The following is a 19,631-nucleotide window of genomic DNA, read 5'->3' as shown; positions in this document are numbered from 1 at the left end:
GGGATTTATTCATTTTATGTTAAGCCAAAGAGAAAAATCTGTAATCTAGATTGTCGGCATATCGGCGCAAGTTTGTTTGAAGCGTAGTGTCAGAACTGTAACCAGCACGTTTAGCGCTGCTTTTACAGCCGTGACTATGAAACAGCTGAAAATCTCAAGTGTGGCAGAGCTAAGATCACAACAAGCTGTGCGATGAAACTCCCACAGAGGCTCTTATTTGTAATTAAAGCATCTTATAGCAAAGCAGGGACATTTTCAGACTCTCGTTTCTAGTTTTGTGGCCTTGCAGGGGGAAAAAATGAGACACTTTGTTCTCGAGTCGGTTGTTCCATCGAGTAATAGGTCTCTGTAGCACAGTAGCTCTTTGATTGTCATCATTTCACTCCGTCTATGGGACTCGGAGCTGCCTCGATGCTGTCATGCAAACCCTGAACACATATCGCTGCTGTTTACCATCTGGCAGCGGTAGAGATGTTTACTTTCAACTTCTCCCTTTACAGTACAACCATCACAAAGAATTAATACACTCTCATGCAAAGAATTGGCCCAGATTATGATGACGTCAATTAAAGAGCTTTGATCAGAACCCCCCACCCTGCCACCTCGCTGCTGTCCAGACTGAAACACCTCTAACTGTTCAAATGTGGTGCAGACTCACTGTAATGGTTCACAAAGCCACTGCAAGAGGCTCGCCTGTTTGTTCGGGCTGACAGGAGAGAAACATGGAGCAAAATTAAATTCATGTGATTTAATTACTAATTGACAGAAAGTTGTGGGTTGAGGGGAACAACTTTCTAGGCTTCAGGGGGATCTTTGCCATCTTCTTGTGACCCCTTAAAACAAAGCTTGTACACTCGTTGCCTTAATCTCCTAGGACCTGGCTCCACATATGTGGACATCACATTTTGGGTTATTTAGACCAGCGGTCTCCAACCTTTTTTGCGCCACGGACCGGTTTATGCCCGACAATATTTTCACGGACCGGCCTTTAAGGCGTCGCGGATAAATACAACAAAATAAAACTAGTACCGGTACCGAAAAAAGAAGATTTATTCATAACACACGTGAAAAGACCCAGGAAAACTGAGTAAACGATCAAAACGATAACAAAATAACGCTGAAAACCAATAAAAACCCTGAAAACTATACATTTCACACCTGAGCCTCAACTCTCGCGGCCCGGTACCAAACGACTCACGGACCGGTACCGGTCCGAGGCCCGGGGGTTGGGGACCGCTGGTCTAGACCAAAATAATACATTTTGCTCCACAAGGGCCTGATATCCAGTTACGAGGACGTTATGCTGCCACTGTTCTACTGAAATTTAAAACGAATGTCCTCCTATGTGGATCTCATTTCTCTCAGAAACAAAAATCTGGAAATTCTTTGTTTTTACATTCATCAGGTCCCAACGTGCCCAAATATCAAAGAGAAACTAAAAATGCTGCCATGAAAGAGCAGCAATAAGTTGAGTTGTTGTCTGTACGACTTTATCGGTCTTCCACATCGTTGCGCAGGAATCTTGGCCCGCTGGTCTTTACAGCGTTGCAGGAACAAGGTCCCGGTGAGGTCTGGAGAACACTCGGTCACTGCAGCACCTTTGCAGCTATTCTGTTGTAGATTTACTGCTGTGCTTTTTCTGTTGCATGAACATATTTCAGCCAAGCCGCTGCTGTGTCCAGTTTCTGTGGCTGCAAAACGAAGCCAAATCATCACGCCTCCACCACTGTGCTCGACAGCTGCCGTGCTGCGTTTGGTTTCCTGCGAACGTGGAGCTGTGCATTATTGTCGAGCATTTCCTTTTTGGTCTTGTATGTTCAAAGACACTGGCACCACATAAGGTCTACTGTAGTAAAACTTGCTGGTGGAGATGAGATCACTCGCCTGTCTGTGTGTGCAGATGTTTCCCCGGGGGTCCAGTAGAGGCCATGGGTCAAATGAGTGTGGGGAATTCCTGCACGTGGGGTTTGGAGTGTTTTCATAATGGCGCTAATTAAGATTAAAATATATGATATTTAATTAGAAATAGAATATTAGAAAGTGTGATTTGTGTTGCAGTTGGAAGGCTTGACTTGCCTTTAATTGTCCAGTTCTTTTGCTTCCACCGTACTCTGCCTCAGCCTTCATCACCACTCATAGTCCAGTGGCAAAGGCCAACCTTGTGGTCTGTGGTTTGTGCAACTTTGCTTTCTAAATGTATTGTCATGAACTTTAAGGTGCTAATGGAGGCCCGTAGGGATTGACATGTAGTCTTTGGGGTTGTTTCAATTTCCCTGACCACTGCACAGTATGACATTGGGGTGGATTTGCTGGGATGTTCACTTCTGGTACGACTGGCAGCTGTCTTGAATGTTTCCCACTTGTGAATAATCTTTCTCACGGCAGAATGATGGACCAGATTGATTGAAAATGGACTTATGACCTTTTTCAGATTGATCGGCAGCTTTTCTTAGATCACTGCTGGTGTATTTCCTCCTTGGCATCGAGTAAACACACACCTGAATGCTTCAGACCTGCAAACTGCTAAAACTTCTGCTTATGATCAGTTGATCAAATGCATTTAATTAGCAGCGCCTGGCTGCATCGTAGCTTCTCAGTTCCTATGGAAGCAGTAAGGATGTATGTAGTTTTTCCACAGGACTGCACTGTTTTGTTTTTGCACAGCTATAGTGTGGCATTTTTAGTGTGGACTGCTCATTATTAGGAAAACCATTCAGTTTACCTGCAGCACTAACAAGATCTCCACTGACCTCAGCTGCACATAAGGTTTTAGTCCTTAAAATTAACAGGTTAGCAGATTACACTGAGGATGTGATTCTTTCTGAGCATCATGTTGGCGCTCCAGCTTTAAGCATGTTAGCATTGCACTTGTAGCATGATGGTAGACACCTCTGAGAGATAGATCTGCACAAAAATGACTAATTACTAATAAAACTATCTCAAAATCTGCCTAAAAATGCTTGAATGAGTCACAGAGTATCACTGTGTGATATTCATTATGAACATAATCCCACATATACCCAGTGTTGGGAAGGTTACTTTTAAAATGTATTCCATTACAGATTACAGATTACATGCCCCAAAATGTATTCTGTAACGTATTCCGTTACGTTACTCAATGAGAGTAACGTATTCTGAATACTTTGGATTACTTAATATATTATCATGCTGTTTACAACTACATGAATGTACTATTGCTGTGATTTATTACTGTTACTGAAGGTCCGCGGCTCCGAACCGTAGTAAAGGGACCTCTGGCTAATACGGTGGGTTCTGTGTCGGCTCGTAGCTGAAAACTAGCTTTACTTTGTTGTCTGGGTCACTTTGCTAGCAGAGACAGAGAGAGGCGTTGAAAGGCTGCTCCAACAGAACTTATTGTTTCAGAGGAAAACACGAACACGGTGTACAGTCGAGTCTTAATAGCTTACTTACAACTGGGCTCGTCAGGCTCTCTTCTTGGCTGCAGTGGTTATTATTATATTTACATGCTTCCAGCTCCCGTTTCTGCTCGATGACAGCTCGTACTTTTCCTTTTTCTCCCTCCCTCGCTCACAGACACATAACGTGTATGGCAGTCCATTCTCCCTGCAGCACGGACTACACTGCCCATGATGCTACATTCTTTAGAGCTATACCTGTAGCATTCTGCCTGTTAGCTTAGCACAACAACAACAGGCGCTCTCTCACCCAGGAAACACGCAGAGAGAGAGCGTCACCCTGTAACCATGGCAACCGTAACGCTGCCTGGAACAACAGAACGTAGCTGTCAAACAAAACCCAAACAGTCCTGACCCGCCACAATATGAAACAGGGAAGTACCGCCGTGTAATCCATTTATTTCAACAAAGTAACTGTATTCTAAATACCACCTTTTTAAACGGTAACTGTAACGGAATACAGTTACTCATATTTTGTAATTTAAATACGTAACGGCGGTACATGTATTCCGTTACTCCCCAACACTGCATATACCATGCTGGTGATGGAAGCGCTCTCTGGAGCACCAACGGTTATTCATTGCTAGCTGTTTGTGAGGCTGAGGAACCGTTAGCGCCGTCCAGCCCCAAGCACGGGGCATTCGCGTTAACTCGCTATCGGAGATTTGCCGCGTTAATCCGGTTATGGCGTTAACGTCATTTTAACAAGATTAACGCTGACAGCACTAATATATACACACACACACACACACACATATATATATATATATATATATATATATAAATAAAATGCACTCCTGTTGTCCTAAGGAACTTTTACCTATTTGGGGTAAATAGCTGAGTCTTTGTACAAAGACTGAAACTAGACGTCTGTTGATGATGTGTACCTCTGTGCTGAGTGGCACAGGCAGTAACCATTAGGTCGCTCTGTTGAGAAACAGGCTCTTTTTGTCGGGCCTGTTGGTCATGAGAGAGAATATAAAATAACCTCAGCTTTATTCTTTGAGAAAAATAAAGAGCCAGCTGAAATAACCCAAAGCAACATTTCAGAGAGGACAACATAAGCTGACCTAAATGAATGAGCCATCGATTTGCTGTGTTTATGTAGTTAATCCGGCTGGCGTTCCCGTGTCTGCTTTTCTCTCTTTGCTCTCTCGCACCTGCCCCCTATTTCTCTCTCTCTGCATCTCCTGACATTTGGAGGGGAACAGATGGAGATTGTGGCTGGGTCGGTCAAGCCAGAGGCAGCAAAGGAGATGGGATTTTTGTATCACCGGGGGCCCGGTGAAGGGTACAACGAATGGCCAGCTGCCCCCTGTCTCCCCTGACGCGCACCCCAGTGCTAGGCTGGTGACCCAGTCGGAGCAGGGACACTGGGCTCGGGCACTTTCTTGCAAAGTTTTTCATATTACGACACGTTTTCTTGTCTCTAGCTCTGTCACAGATCTCTGACCTCACTTCCCCCGCATGTGCTCTTTAACACTGCGAGCCAAGGTAGCCTGAGCTGCAGTGAGACAGCAATTATCCACCTCAGACGATGCTGATACATGCGAGTGGACCTCTTTGGCTGCATGGGCTGAAGTGCACTAAGGTAATCACTTCTTGCTTTGCCTTGTCATTTTGCAATAATTGCGATTTCTCTCTAATTAGGCCTTTTCAGTCCCTTGCCCTTTAACTGTGCAGTCGGTGGGAGTCTGAGATCTGTAGTGCAAAGTGAACATCTGTATAGAGGCTCTTGTTACCAGAGCAGTTAACCAGACAGATGTTACGATGCCCTGTGTATGTTCAGTGTGTGAACCCGAGAGGTTTGTATAGAAGGGGAGAGTAAGAGGACATTAGCAGAAGCAAGCTGTTCCTCCTGACATACTCACCCAAAGTTGCGTCTGCGCCTTGTCACCTTGGAAACTTGGTCTCAGCTCAGCAAGCCTTAAACCGCTCTCCACTCTTGCAGACTTGTGGTGCTGTGAATATGGCTCCATTCGATCAGCCGCCCTCTCCTGCTGCATTGTCTCACACTGTGGTCGAGAGCAGCCTTCTTTTCTCAGGGTACGGAGGAGCTTTGCGGGGCTCCTTCACTTTCTTCGTGTTTTCAGAGAGTCTGTGATGCGGGTAAGGTGGAGGCTTGCGACCTCTGTGGCCTTGTGCTGCGGCGCATACGTGTGACGGTCCCGCTGAGGACGCTCGCCTCTCCGTGTTAGCGGCGAACCCGGTTTCAGTCTCTGAGTCGGTGGGTGGGCAGCTGGCAGACGGCAGCAGGTTGGACGATGGAGAGAGGGGCCCAGCAGATGGGAGGTCGCTTTGTGTGGTCTGATAAGACCCCACTTTGGTCTGGATGATGACAGACGGGCTAAGAGCAGGGGGTGGGTTAGCCTTTGAAGACAGGGGAGAGGGAGGTGAGATGGGGCTGATCCTGATGGAGGAGGTAGCCCCAGGGGAGTGAGGCTGAGAACCAGAGCTACTGGGCAGATGGAAGTTTACCGTTAGAGGGGAAAGACCAGGAGTTGGAGGCCGAGCAGGGAGGCTTCTTTGGGGGGAGTGAGTCGTGAGGTTACTGGGGTATGGCAGCTTCCCACCGTGTTTGGGTGAGGCCCCAACACTACCGGTGAGGTGAAGAGTCCGACTCCTCTCCGATAAAAGTCCAGAGGTTAGCGGGCGCAGCTGCACATTGGGTGGAGACTGGCTCCTGCTGTGATGCTCTCCCCTCAGGGTGCCAGATAAATACACAGTTTCTGGCTGGTTTGCAGGCTCTGACAGCCTCTGATGTGTGAAGCCCACAGTTGTTTCACTGGAGCTCGAGCCTGAACTGTAGCTGCTGTTGCTGGGAGGTTTGGTGCTTTCTCTTCCAGTTCCCTCCCCCTCCTCCTCCTCCTCCTCCTCCTCATCCTCATTCAGATCAATGGTTGATGTTAGATGGTCAATCTGCTGCACCACCTAGAAAATACACGATTGACAGATAAAGATAGAGTCAGTAAGGGAAGTTTTCCTCGCTCTTCCAGTTTCTGTGATTGAAAAATATCTTCTATAGTTTTTGTTTGCTTTGGGTTTTGGTGCCACTGCTCCAAGAAAGAGGACGCAGGACCTGATGCGAGGTTAGAGAAACACATATTAGCAGACTGATCAAATGTTGCACATACAGAGTAAAGTAAAACACTGAGCTTTTAGGGAGTTGCCCACTCTGCTTGGCTGCCGGTCCAGCTGTGTGTGCTGAATGAAAAGAGAGGTGATAGATTGAGAACAGAGCTCTCCATTGTTTCCTTATACAGATCGCTTCACCTCTGGCAGTGAGTAACAGCCTGTGAAAACAGATGATGTCATGGTGATGTCATCAGAGTAATCTTAGACTAAACTCAAAGAGTTTTTGAGCTTTGTCAGAAAGCCTCTGTTACCGGGCAGAGAGGGTTTAATCAAAGACAGCACGAGCTGCATTTTCACTTTAACGCTATCAGTGTAGCACCAGCCTCTGTTTAACCTGTCTCTTGTGAGTCACTCCTTTTATAAAAGTGCTGCGATACATAATTTATTACAGAGATAATAACACGCTAGAAAAATAACACTTCCATCTGCAAATTGCTGCTTTTTCTTTCTCCATAAATTCTGCATAATTGATCACCAAGAGTCAAACTCCTGAAGCAAATCTCTCAAAAGCAGCACAAATTTGAGTGCAGCTGGAAACAGTTAATATTTGGCATTATGTATGGTAGATATTTTAACAAATCACACTTAACAACTATTGGCTTAAATTTGATCGTTTCCTCAGTTAGCTGACAGGAGGACAGCAGCGCTGAAGCAGAGGGAAGAAGGGGAAAGATTCATAAATCCACAAAGATCTGCAGCTGAATTTCAGCTGGGAAACTGTGTTTAAATGCTTATCAGCTTGATCCCCTAATCCACCAGGATGTGCAGTGAAACGCTAACTCCGCCGTTTCTGCTTCCTCAGGAATTAAGAGGTAAATAGCAGCCAGCGCGTCTCATATATACGTCATTATTTTATCATCGGCAAGTTTGAGCACCTCTATATGTGTCGAACACAATGCTCCAATCTTTGCGGAAGCAGACGTCCCAGAAAATTCCCCCTAAGGTCAGACTGTGCAGTGCTTCTCAGCGCCTACAGGCCTCAGCTAGCATGTTACCACAAAACTCCTGGAACAAATTTCTTTGGGCACCAAAGTGGAGATGTTTGACCATAGAGCGCCAACCCCTCTCATACATCTGTCAGCACGGTGGTGGCAGGGTGAGGATTTTGGTTTTGCAGATCTGGGCACCTTGCAGTCACTGAGTCCACTGTGAACTCCTCCGTACACCAAAGTATTCTTGAGTAAATGCGAGGCCATCTGTCCGACAGCTACAGCTCGGCTGAAATTGAATCACGCGAGGGGCCAGTGATCCCAAGCGCAGCGTCAAATCTGCCACAGACCTCAGATCTCATCCAAAATTGAGACACTGTCAGGAGCTTAACGGAGCTGCACAAAGATGAATCCCTGCAAAGCTCAAATAAATGTTTCATAACATACAGAACAAAGTTAAAGCAGTGCAGCTCAGTCTGGTAAAACAAATCAGATTTGTCCTGCCAGTTTAGTGAAAATCAGACGAGGCCCACATGCATGTATCCACACACACAACAAGACTAGAGGAAACAGCCACACACAGCCATGCATAGATGGACGAGATTGGAGGAAATTACTCTGGGGGAAATGCTTGACCCATCACGCCACCTGCTCAGTGTGCACAGATAAATCCTCGGTCCGTGCTGGATTGTTTTGTTCGCTGTGTTCAATATCCTCGCTGATGTCAGTGGATGACCTGATTTGTCTCTGTCTTTTTTTAATGCTGGAGCTGTTTGAGCGAGGCGTTTCATATCGCTTTGAAGTACAGCGTGTATGTGCACATCCAGTGACTCTGGGCAGGTGCTGCTCGTTAATGTCAGAAATCAGATGAGATAAAAGTGCAGAGGACTCTGGTTTTCATGTGCTTCCCCCAAGGGAGAAGCAGTGTGGGGGGGTTGACCCTGCAGGTCCTCCTGATGAGGACCGAGAGACGTTTGTTGTCGAGCGCCGTTATTTAAGTTGCGTTTAGCTCTTTAAGTTCAGTTCTGTTGTTGTTTCTCTTGAAGTTCTGAGTCATAGTTCAGTTTTTTGATGTGTCGCCTCAGCAGAGCATCGCTGTCATATTCAAGTGCAAGCCCACTTTTGAGATGTCTTTTCCTCCTCCAGCGTGTGAGACGGATCTTTAGTGTAATATTTGTTTAGTTCAGACAAAGGCCTCCACTCATTTCTTTTCGTAGCCGTGACGAATATTAAACAAAGCTGAGGTTTGCTGCTCATGCAGCGCAATAAAAAACACGGCTTTGGAATAAATATGCGACCAGTCTTCTCTGGTACCTTATCTCCCTTTTCATCTGTTGTCTCTGTTGTGAAAATGTGGGACTTTTCTATTTCAGCGTCGGCTTACTCACCCCCCCTCTTTCCCTTCTTTGTGTGCGGTCGTTGGGGTTTTATTAATAAAGCTCACAGCCAGGATGATGAGGTTACTACCTCGGGTTTAGCTGTGACCCCACAGACGCAGATCAAATGGCAAGAGGCAAGATTTATGTGTCACTTTTACTGTGCGAGGCAGAGAAACTCAGACGTAAATGGATTATAAAAAGCGTCGGACGCAATCCAGCTGTGCCTGGAGCAGCATCTGTCCGTAAGAAGAGCGAGTGGAGGGAGAGATCCTTCATCTCAACAACCTCCGAACGCATCAGGCAAATGGGGCATGACTAGTGTCTCATTCACCTTTATGAAAATGTGCACACGACTCGAGCTGAAGCGTGCAGACAGACGAAAGAGGAAATTTGGGAGATTTTGGTGCTGCATTCATGCTGCTGACTGTTTAATGCATGGCAAATTCTTGCTGAGGACGTGCATTTGGAGGCCTGTTATTCGTCAGTGCACAGGCCCTCGAGCATGAACACTTTCAGAAAATGAATGTGAAAGGACGCGGTAACTTTTCTGTCCTGTTTTGTTTGTATTTCTCACTTCTCAGCCGCTCGAATGAAATGTGATGATTGAGAGGCTGACGTGGCTGAATCACTGAAAAAGCTTTCATCTCATTTTTTTAGTCATAGTGGAGAAAAACATGTCACGTTACCTCTTTCATTTCCTGGTGAACATCCCTCAGGGCTTTGAGAACCTGCTCCAGGTTGACCACCACCCGTTTAATTTGGTTTCGCACCACCTTCCTCCTGCAGCTGGCCTCTTTCCTCTGCGACTCCCCTTCGCTCTTTGGTCTGTTCGTCTGGTTCTGAGCCAGCAAAGCGGTGCGCTCCGAGCTCGGTCTGGCTTTCTCGGGGCCTTGTAGAGTTGTCGTACAGCTCGGCCCCCTGTGAGGAACCTCGGTGGAGAAGATAACTCCGTTTAGATCCTCCACAGGTGGCTCCCGCAGCGCCGTCAGGTCTCTTTGGCTCTGGGAGCTCCTGCTGTGTTTACTGGTGCAGCTGAAGTTGGAGCTGAATCCACGCTGCCTCTCTATTAGTCCCTGAGTGTCATAGTTCAGCCGGCTGGATGAACGGTGGTCTCTCTGACGGTGGCTGGCGTAGTCCCACACCTTCCCCTCTTTGCCCTCCATGCACATGACAACAGGCACGTTAAAGTTTGGCTCCTCAGAGAGCAGCGCAGCAACAGGAGCAGCAGGAGGGCCAAGCAGTGGCCCGTGTTTCTTGACTGAGTTGCTGCTGCTGTCACTCTGATGGGGGCTCAGGTGGCTGCTGTGCTTCCTAACAAAGGTGTGGTTGCCCTGAGCAGCGGAGGAGCTGTTGGCCGGTCCCCGCGGCCCCTCCCCTGGGCTGATCTGTGCGTTGCGGTCTGTGCCAAGCTCTTTAGTCCGGTTCCACCTGGCAGGACTGTCCTCCCTCTGCTTCCCCAGGCTCCCTGGCAGGATGTGGTGCCCCCTCAGCGCAACTGGCAGCATCCTCGCCTTCCCCACCCCATTGCACCGAAGTTCAGCCTTTTTTCCGCGGTCCTTCCCCTGGATGGAGAAAAAGCCGATCCCTTTGGCTCTCTCCAGCGGGGTCAGGTTGTTTCGGGTGTCCGAGTTGGATTTGTACGGTCCGTTGAGCCCCAGGTCACCGCTCTGGTGAGGCTTCAAGCTATTGCGCAGCCACGGGATGAAGTGAGGGGTGTGGGACTTGAAGCCTTTCTGCTCCCCAGGCGCCGGCGCCCTGCTGTCAGAGAACATGGTGATGGATGACGTCCGGCAGCCTGGCAGAATGAAGACGAAGTAAAAGGGGAACGGGAGGACTCCTGAGACGCCGCGAGCTTCCTCCTCTTCTTCCACGAATCTCCTCCTACCTTTGCCATTAACGGGCTTTATCCGCTCTGATGTTCAGTCTCGTCCCCCCCTCCCCTCTCCCCTCTCTTACTCTGTCTCCAAAACTTTTATCTGCTTTTTCCCTCCTCAGCTCGAGTCCCACTCACCCCACTCCCCTTTTTCCTGGCGAAGCCTGCTTCTGATCGTATCGCCCTCCTTCTTTTCCCTCAGTTTCAGCTCCCCCTCCCACTCTTCTCTCCGCTGTAGTGCTCTTGAGCCCCTCGCCCCCTCGCTGGGCCAGCCGTGGAGATGCCGAGGGCCCCTCGCTCCCTCTGTCGTCTCTCTCCGCCTGCCTGCATCTCACTGGCTCGGTGGCAGTGGAGGCTTCCTGTCTCTACATCTCTCTCTCTCCCTTCCTGTCTCTCTCCCCCCCGCACTGCGCTGCACTGCCTCCTCTCCTCGCTCTTTCTTCCTCCCACTCCCTCTCACTGCTCTAACTCCCTTTCTCTGTTTCCCTCTTCTCTCCTCATCTGTGTCTCCTCTCATCTGAGAACCTCCGATCGTCCTCGCCTTTACAACTCTCGTCTCTTTCCCTCCTCTTTCTCCCCTCGCCCCACCTCTAATTTGCCAGGCAGAGCAGCCGAAGTTCAATCAAGACGCCAGCATTATTAATCCCCCTTTAGTGAATGTGTGCCCACGTGATTCCCCCTGCCTCCGTTCTCATCTGATTACTCCTTCCTCGGCTCAGCCCTTCACAATTAAATGCTGCTTAGGACACCAGAGGGGGTTTAAAGGAAAAGAGGAGGATAACAGCAGAAAGGGATGAAGCAGGAATAGTAGGAGGCGGGGAGGGTAGGGGGGGCACATAATTGCGACCTTCAAGATCTGAGATCAGCAGCGGTTTGACAGAAACTATAAGCTGCCTGGCTACAAACAACCGCCTGCCTGTGGCTCGGCTCTCCCCGGCTTATTGTAACTGTCAGCAAATAGTGTCACGTTACATCCCAGTTGTTTTCTTGTTTTTATTTTCCACCACACATCCAACTTCCATTTGTTCCAATTACGCAGAGACAGCTGCTATTTTCGGGTTTCTCATTTACATTCCGATTCTTGGCTGTCTGGATTAGATTTCTTGTGTCTGACAAGCTCAGAAAAATGCCTCCTAGGTGCCTTTTCACTCAGCTGTGGCTGCATAGATGCGTCCCTCCCTCACCGGCAGCAGCCAAAATGAAAAGATGGCAGCAGAGCCGCACAAAAGCCCTGACAAGTCTGCTGTCACTCAACAGCGAAACACTCAAAGCATCTGTCATTCTGTTAGTCAGCATTGCAATATACTCCTCCGGTAGTGCCCTGCTGAAACATGACTTCATTCGCTGACACATTTTACTACACAGGTACATGATGGGAGTGAAAATAGAGTCACGGGCTCGGCTGAGATGATTCCTGCCTGCGTGTCGACAGACGGCTGTCAGCCTCTAATGGCCATTAGCCGGGATAAAAAAACCAAAACAAAGCGTGCGAGCGATAGAGCCGCCGTTATTGACCCTTTAGAGCTTCTTACTGCTCACGACATCCTGCTGCACGCAACCAAGTCCTGCTCCGCTTAACAGCTGGAGATTGCATTTTTATTGCACTGGATTTCACAAATGGTTAATCAGTCAGCTTTATTTGCGAACAAAAAGTCATTTAAAGTGCTGTAAAGATTGATTAGAAGCACAGAGACAGTTTATTAGGTACGTTGGACCCTTCGGAGGTGCCTTAACTCTTCAAAGCAAAGGTTGCTGCAGAGTTGTAGGCTCTGCATTCACCACATCCCAAAGGTGCTATATTGCTCTATTGGGTGTCACACAAAAGGCCCGGGGGCCTGAATCGTCCCAGAAAAGACTCCAGTCTGGCCCACTGGGTGGCATTGGAAAATATGAAGGGGAGCGTACATTTGTGGACCTTTAACTGTATTTTTATGTGTTTTACAGCTTTTCCCACAGCCATTCATACTACACCAAAGCAGTTAATTTAAAACTGTTTTATTAATACAGTCAGGAAACGGCAAATGAAAGAACTTTTTTCTGTAATTATGCACATTTCTCATGTAGAAAAACTGAGAAATGTGCTGTTGAAATTGCACTTCTTTATCTTATATTAATGTGTCGTTGACCATCTTTACACTGACAGAAAGTGGAGTTTCACTCGCCCACTGGAGATTAGAGTGGGCTTTATGTGTCCCTCGATGAGTGAAATGACTTTGACATCCCTGCTCTGTTCGACTGAGATCTGGTAGCTGTGGAGCGCCATGAAATTCACTATCGCATTATCCTGCTGGAAGCGCCCATCAGAAGACGGGTACGCTGCGATCATGAAGGGTTGGATAACAACCCTACCCAACAACTCTACTCTGATACCAAGTGGCCCAAAGTGTGTCAAGAAAGTATCCCCAACACTATCACACCACCTCTGGCAGCCTGAACCGCTGATACAAGGCAGGATGGATCCCTGCTTTCATGTTGTTTACACCACATTTTTCCATCCAAATCCAAGGATTGCAGCGGAAACTGAGCCTCATCTTGTTCTGTCGTGTGCGAATGCAGCCTCAGCTTCGTGCTGCATTCAGAGCTGCTTCTCTGCATAACTTGGCTGTAACAAGTGTTTTTTTTTAGCCATCCTATCAGCTCGAATCAGTCCGGCCCGTCTCTTTTGACCTCTGACATCAACGAGGCATCTTCACCCAGAGAACTGCCGCTCACGGGAAATTTTCTCTTTTTCAGATCTGTGACCTCTACAGATGGTCGTGTAGGAAAATCCCAGCAGATCAACAGTTTCTGAAATACTCAGTCTGGCACCAACAACCAGTCGCTTAAAACACTAAATTCTTGACCACGTCTACATGTCTAAACGCGCCGTGTTATTAACTGATTAACGAGCAGTTGAGGAGGTGATGTGACTGGTTCACCAAATGAATTCGTCAGCGCCACTCGCACTCAGATAATATTTCAGTTTATTGTGCGACGATTTAAACCTATGAAAACGAGCGTGACATTTCTGGGGTTTCAGGTTTCTTTTGCACAGGAAGTTTGCACCAGACAGTGAAGTGCAGAGCAGTCAGACTAAGAGAAGTCTGCACATTCATTCCACTAAACTCTCTAAGTGGGTTTCTGTGTGTGTTAAACACCTTGAACTCAGGCTCTTCAAGGTCTCAGCTTTCCTCCAATCAACCACCACTTTGTGAGGTCCATAAATAAGCCAAACACACAATCATCGCTCATTTTAAAGTCAGTGCAGAATAAGCAGCTGTCACAGTTGCTGTCCACATCAGGCTGGCTGGACGCGGTTGCCTTTATTCTCTCCATTATATTAATCCGCTGAATATGTGTCTGAGTGATTGAAGGACAAAAACAAAAAGGGAACGTTGTCCTTTTTTAAACAGGAGGCCTTTTTGTCACCATCGTACAGGCAGTCAGAGCATATGGTCTCCTTGTAACCTTGTCTACTACCTCCTGCAGCGCTCCCTCGCTTGTTTTGAGTCCTGCAGCAGTCCGACTGCCCATCGAGAAGCAGCAGAGCGTGTGCGCACGGATACTTCAGCCTCCTGCATGTGCGTTAAACTTTACTGCCCCTGCACATACACCAGTGTCCTGGATGATTATTTTTTATACACACACACACTCACAGAGAGCACCAAGAAAACCTTACATAACTTGGTGGAAAAGATGGATGTAAAAGCAGTTCTTTGAAAGTCAAAGGCCCCCATGTCTGTCAAAATTTCCTGTGCAAAATGGCTTTTAGTCACAGTGTGAATGCCTCGGGGCACTCGGGAACTTTCTATAGCCACCTGGACAGCGGAAACGTGAAGTCTGGGGAGGATTAAACCTGTTTGCATGACTGTATTTGGTTCTGCATTCACACAAAGTGAAAATGAAAAGTTTCTCGAGAACACAATGTTCTTCTTTTTTTGCAGTATTAAATATGGAAGTGAGCAGATGCTGTCTTCCCTGAAGTGTCCAGTGTCGCGCTGGTGATAATCCTAAGGGGTTCCTCATAGACTGTGTGTGTGCGTGCGTGTGTGTTTAACAGTGTCTTTCCCGTCCTCTCATGTATATTTTTGTGTTGTTTGCTTTTGGATTCCCCTCCACTGTGCTTTTCATCCTTGAACAACACGTCAGTCAGGTGCTCTCGGAGGACTAGAGCGAGAAAGGAAGAGATAGACGTGGGGACACCAAGAGAGGCAGAGAAAAGAGGCGGCAGACACGAGGAGAGGGAGGGAAAAAAGGCGAGTTTTGAAAGACTTCGAACTTCCAAGCTGACTGTCATAGTTGTGCTTGCCAGAGGGGAGAGCACCTTTAAGCATACTGGATGAGTAACGATGTGGAGGGACTACAAAAGCAAAGTAATACATAATAAGCAGCAGCCGCTCGGCTCGGCTCTGCCAGCTAACCTACATGAGATTGGTGGCGAGAAAAAAATTGCAAGTGCTCAAAAGGTCAGCAAAGGCCTCGCGTAAAAGAGGCTTCCCTTTCACGAGCGTGCGCACGCCGTAATAAGATTAAGAAAGCGTGAAAGCAGTTGTTGCAGCGGGATGTTGGCCTTGAGACGAAAAAGCCCCGCAGATAATGTTGTGTCCAAATCAAAACACGACAAACTATCTTATCTGCCGTCCGTAAGCTCGGTTACGTCAACACAACAATTCAGGCGTCTTCGTGCATCTGCTGCGGGGACAACAAACCTGCAGCAAACGCGTTTCCTTTAAAATGACACAATAAATGCTATCATCATAGAAATAGGCCGTTGATTCATTTTGCAGCTTTTTCTTCAGTGCCACTAATCCTTTGACTCCAGGCCCAGTCCCTTTCTCACCCATTAGGCCTGAAAGGCATTTTATTCTGGCATGGATGATAAAAGAAAATCTAAAAATACGGCTGTGTTGTTGTACGAGGGCAGAGCGTTGCCTGTTGTTTGAACACAATGCCCTTTGGTTTGTTTTGTTGCACCACCCACAACTCAAACATTAGGGTGTTTGTGCCCGCATTGACATGCGGCCAGGTTTTCGCAGTCTTGTGCCAAAACTAACTGCCTGTATCCTTGCAGGGATGGACCGTGAAAACGCTGCTCGGTTCGTCCTTCCTCGCGTTTGTACGTGCAGGGAAATCATCCCTTTTGTCATTTTTGATCGCGGAGAGAAGTGCGACGCCACAGCATCTCAGCTCACCTGCGTTTAGTTCGGGTGCGAGTCTACAGCGCAAATCATAACTCGGTAATCTGGGCTCGAACACGAGCGGGAAGAGTAATGGTTCCTCTGTATGCCTCGTCGTTTCAGCTCCCTTCTTAGGATGCAGGCCGGCTCCTTTGTAGTCACGTCATTATGTAAAAATGATAATTATGCCCCAATGGAAGCCAGCTTCACCAAAATGTATCAGAGCCCTCATTCACATCCGCTGATAATCACATCGTGACTGTCGTTTGGAAATTTTCATTTTCAGAAAGTGTTTAAGCGAGACAGCCACACTGCAAATGAGAAAATAAGCAAACTTAAGTTCCCTCACACCTCCTTCCCCCCTGGAGATACTTTTACCTCTCAGGCAGCAACAGAAATTAATAATTTAAAGGGGCCGCACACCTCAAAATCACATTTACATATTTTCATCCTGGCCTGCAGCCTCACACGTGCATCGACATCATTTGGTGTGAGTTTCCCAGTTTTTGAGACATCAGAAATAGAGACAGCTGCAGTTTCCTTTAATACAGCTGCGCTACATGGCACTTTGTTGTCAGGCTTAAAGCAACGAAAACCTCAAAGGGCTCTTTCTACAGAAACATTTTGGCAAAAGGTCTTAAAATGTGTTTCTTTTTCTAACATTGAAGCTTAAACCAAGTTACAGATTTGTTTTTGCACATTTACTCCACATTGGGCTGCCACGATTAGTCGACTAGTCACGATTACGTCGACTATGAAAATCGTCGACGACTGATTTAATAGTTGAGGCGTCGTTTGAAGCTTTGTAAGATCCCAAAAGACGCAGGAATAAGTAGTAGGATTTAAGAGTGTAATAACGGACTGAAACAGAAGATGGCAGCACTGCATGTACAAACCGTTAAACCCCGAAGAAGAAGAAGAAGTAGCTGTGTCCCAGAATTCATAGCGCAGCCCAGCTCAGTTTCCAACAATGGCGGCAGCTAGTTAGTTTTAATATTACTCTTATTATTCTTTCTGGGTCACAAAATAAACGTTTAACATATTTTCAGGCGAGAATGTAGCTGTGTAAACCTCAAATATCTGCTCAGTTTATCAAGACACCACATATTTTCAAAAGCGCTCCGACGTTTTCAGAGACGTCTGTTAGCCACTAGCTCGATAGCTAGCCGGGGGCTAGGCTCACTAGAGCCGTGAGAACACCGGACTCCTGCAAATCGTTTCCAAACCCACCGCCATCTTTCGCTACTCAGGTTAAACATGATATATAAGTCACTTAGATAACTTAAAAATGTTATTGTTTGGCTTTTTTAGTATTTTATTTGTTCCTGAGTTGGCTGAGATTAAAGTTATAGTTTTTACACAGCTGAATAAACGTCAAGCAGACAGCTGATTATCAGAAGTGTGAGATGCTCGAGAATTTACTCCGGTGTCCTGTTATATTTTAGATAGCAAGGAGTTTATTAAACTTCACTGAAACAATCTGCAGATTTCATTAAAATTTAATAAACTATCATCTTGTCTTTATTTTTAGTTAGCACATACCTGAAACACTTAAAGCTGTAAGCTAATGATAGTTATATAAGAGCAGATGCTGCTGGTGCAATAAGCTGTACGTTTTACGTTCAATGGAGGATGATCTGATTAGTCGACTAATCACAAAATTAATCAGTGACTAGTCGACTATCAAAATAATTGTTTGTGGCAGCCCTACTCCACATGTGCTGCCTCTGCTGCTCCTTTCACAGGCCTCTGGAGTCACATAATAACAAATGAGTAAATTATCCTTCACTTTCAGTTTTGGTGACTTTATGATATTTGAAATGAAAATATCTGAAGAACAGTTAAAATGAGTAACGCGGCAGTCCATTATATCTTACACCTCACCATATCAGCCCAGCAGACGCTGTGCAGTCAGACTGCTGGCTTCCTTGTGGTTGTCAGACTGGGAGGCAGAACCTTCAGCTTTCAGGCCTCACTCCTGTGCAACCAGCTGCCAGTTTGGATTCAGAAGGCGGACTCTCTCTACTTTTAATTCAAAGCTTAAAATTTTCAAACATTTTAGTTTTGGGCTCGATCGGGTGACCCTTAGTTATCAGATATCTTCAGTGTTCACTAAACGGTCTCTCTAAACCACATTATGCCTTTTGCCCTTTCCTTCCACTCATCCTCTTGTGGTTGCAGCAGATGGTCGCCTCTCCTCGAGCCTGCTTCTGCTGGACGTTTCTTCCTGTTGGGTTTTTACTTCCCACTGGCTGTATCCCAATTCAGGGTCTGCAGACTCAACGGTCCTCAAGGGCCGCGTACTCAAAGGCCGGAAGTGCGAGGCTTGTGAAATGGGACGGTCTAGCCTCCTCGCGCTGCCCAGGTTGCCTAGCAACCATGATACTAACAGCTGGAAACGTTTCATACAGTTTTGTTTGACAGAAATGAAGGAGAAAATCCTTTGTTCATTTGTTTCTACATGAGCTTTGATCATTCTCTGTAAGATTAAAATATAAGCCGTTCAATAGCTGAGCTTAAAGTAAAGGCTTTAAAACCAAGTTAGTACAAACGTCACTAATGTCACATGACTTTGCCGACATGTGGCCAACTGTAATGTTTTAATGTTCTTCGTTATTAAACATGTGCACATAAATAAGTGACATAATATTCAGTTCTTAAAGTTTACTCTTCGGGCGCCCCTCATCAGCTGTTTTCTTTCGGCAAAATTATCCACACCCACCGCCGCGCTATGCATTCTGGGATATGTTGGGCCACGAAGTCTACACCGCCACGTCCTTAAAATTCAGGGAAATGAAGGACGCATTTGAGGGCCGCATTTCGAGCAGCCTTTGTCGCGTCGCTGTGACGTAATTGGCCTTAAAATGCGGCCTTTAAGGCTGCAGACCCTGAATTGACCCTGTGCACGAGAAAATGCAAACTTCCTGGTTTGAGACAGGATGTGGGGTTGTACATTTCCGGTAACTTTACTTTGCGGTCAATCGCTACTGCGAAGATATTCTCCAAAATCATGTCCAAAACTCGAAAACGGAAAGATCGCGTTAAGTTACAAAGAGGAGAAGGTGGGAACACTCACCACAGCCTTCAAATTGGGACAGCCTTCGTCGCGTCGATGTGACGTAATCGGCCTTAAAATGCGGCCTTTAAGGCTGCAGACCCTGAATTTGGATACAGCCGCTGTCACCAAGTGGTTGCTCACAGGGGTTCACATAATTCTTGGGGTATTCAAATCTTGCTTTTGCTTTGGTGTGAGGATACAACAGTGTTTCAGCCACCCCATGTTTATTTTCTGAGGCAGAAGTTGTATGTTAGTGATAATAAAAACTGAATTTCACTCACCAAAGCTGAAGCCCTGATGTCTTGGATAGTTTATACCACACAGAGTAATAATGTTGGTCAGATGGTCCATTAAAAGTGGTCCAACAGTGCAAACACAGTTTAATGATTCAAATTATTGGATGAAGTCTAGCAGATGCTGAACTTTGACCAACTCAATTAAACCCTAAAATTTCGACTTACCCCCAGCAGCAGAGCCAAAACTACTGATAGAGGCCAAACTGTATTTAGTACCAGGCTCTCTCTGCTGTAACGTTTAGGATCAGAGTTGGTGGGGGGTCGACGCCCTTAATTGACAGCTAACAGTCTGCAAACCTTGTTGTGAGAGGTTTATGTAGGAACTACTGTCTTTCCACTCAACTCCATCCATCAAGCACAGAAAGCAC

The 19,631-nt window shown here is 46.6% G+C and overlaps 1 protein-coding gene across 3 annotated transcripts in view; it reads right to left on the bottom strand.

The window, feature by feature from the left end:
• LOC146490625 (uncharacterized) overlaps positions 1-18,552 on the bottom strand; it is a 28,053-nt gene extending 9,501 nt beyond the window's left edge. For all 3 annotated transcript variants that reach the window (XM_085152710.1, XM_085152711.1, XM_085152709.1), the window contains exons 1-2: positions 9,567-18,552; positions 5,309-6,368 (exon numbers count right to left, since the gene is read on the bottom strand). In XM_085152710.1, the coding sequence (XP_085008836.1) occupies positions 5,448-6,368; positions 9,567-10,652 (2,007 nt within the window). In that variant the 5' untranslated portion in view covers positions 10,653-18,552 and the 3' untranslated portion in view covers positions 5,309-5,447. The remainder of the gene's footprint in view (positions 1-5,308; positions 6,369-9,566) is intronic.
• Between the last annotated feature and the right edge of the window lie 1,079 nt (positions 18,553-19,631).

This window comes from Neolamprologus multifasciatus, chromosome 23 (genome assembly GCF_963576455.1).
Source record: "Neolamprologus multifasciatus chromosome 23, fNeoMul1.2, whole genome shotgun sequence".
Taxonomy (NCBI): Eukaryota; Metazoa; Chordata; class Actinopteri; order Cichliformes; family Cichlidae; genus Neolamprologus; species Neolamprologus multifasciatus.
Note: the sequence above shows the minus strand (reverse complement) of the source record. Positions and strands in the feature narration are given on the sequence as shown.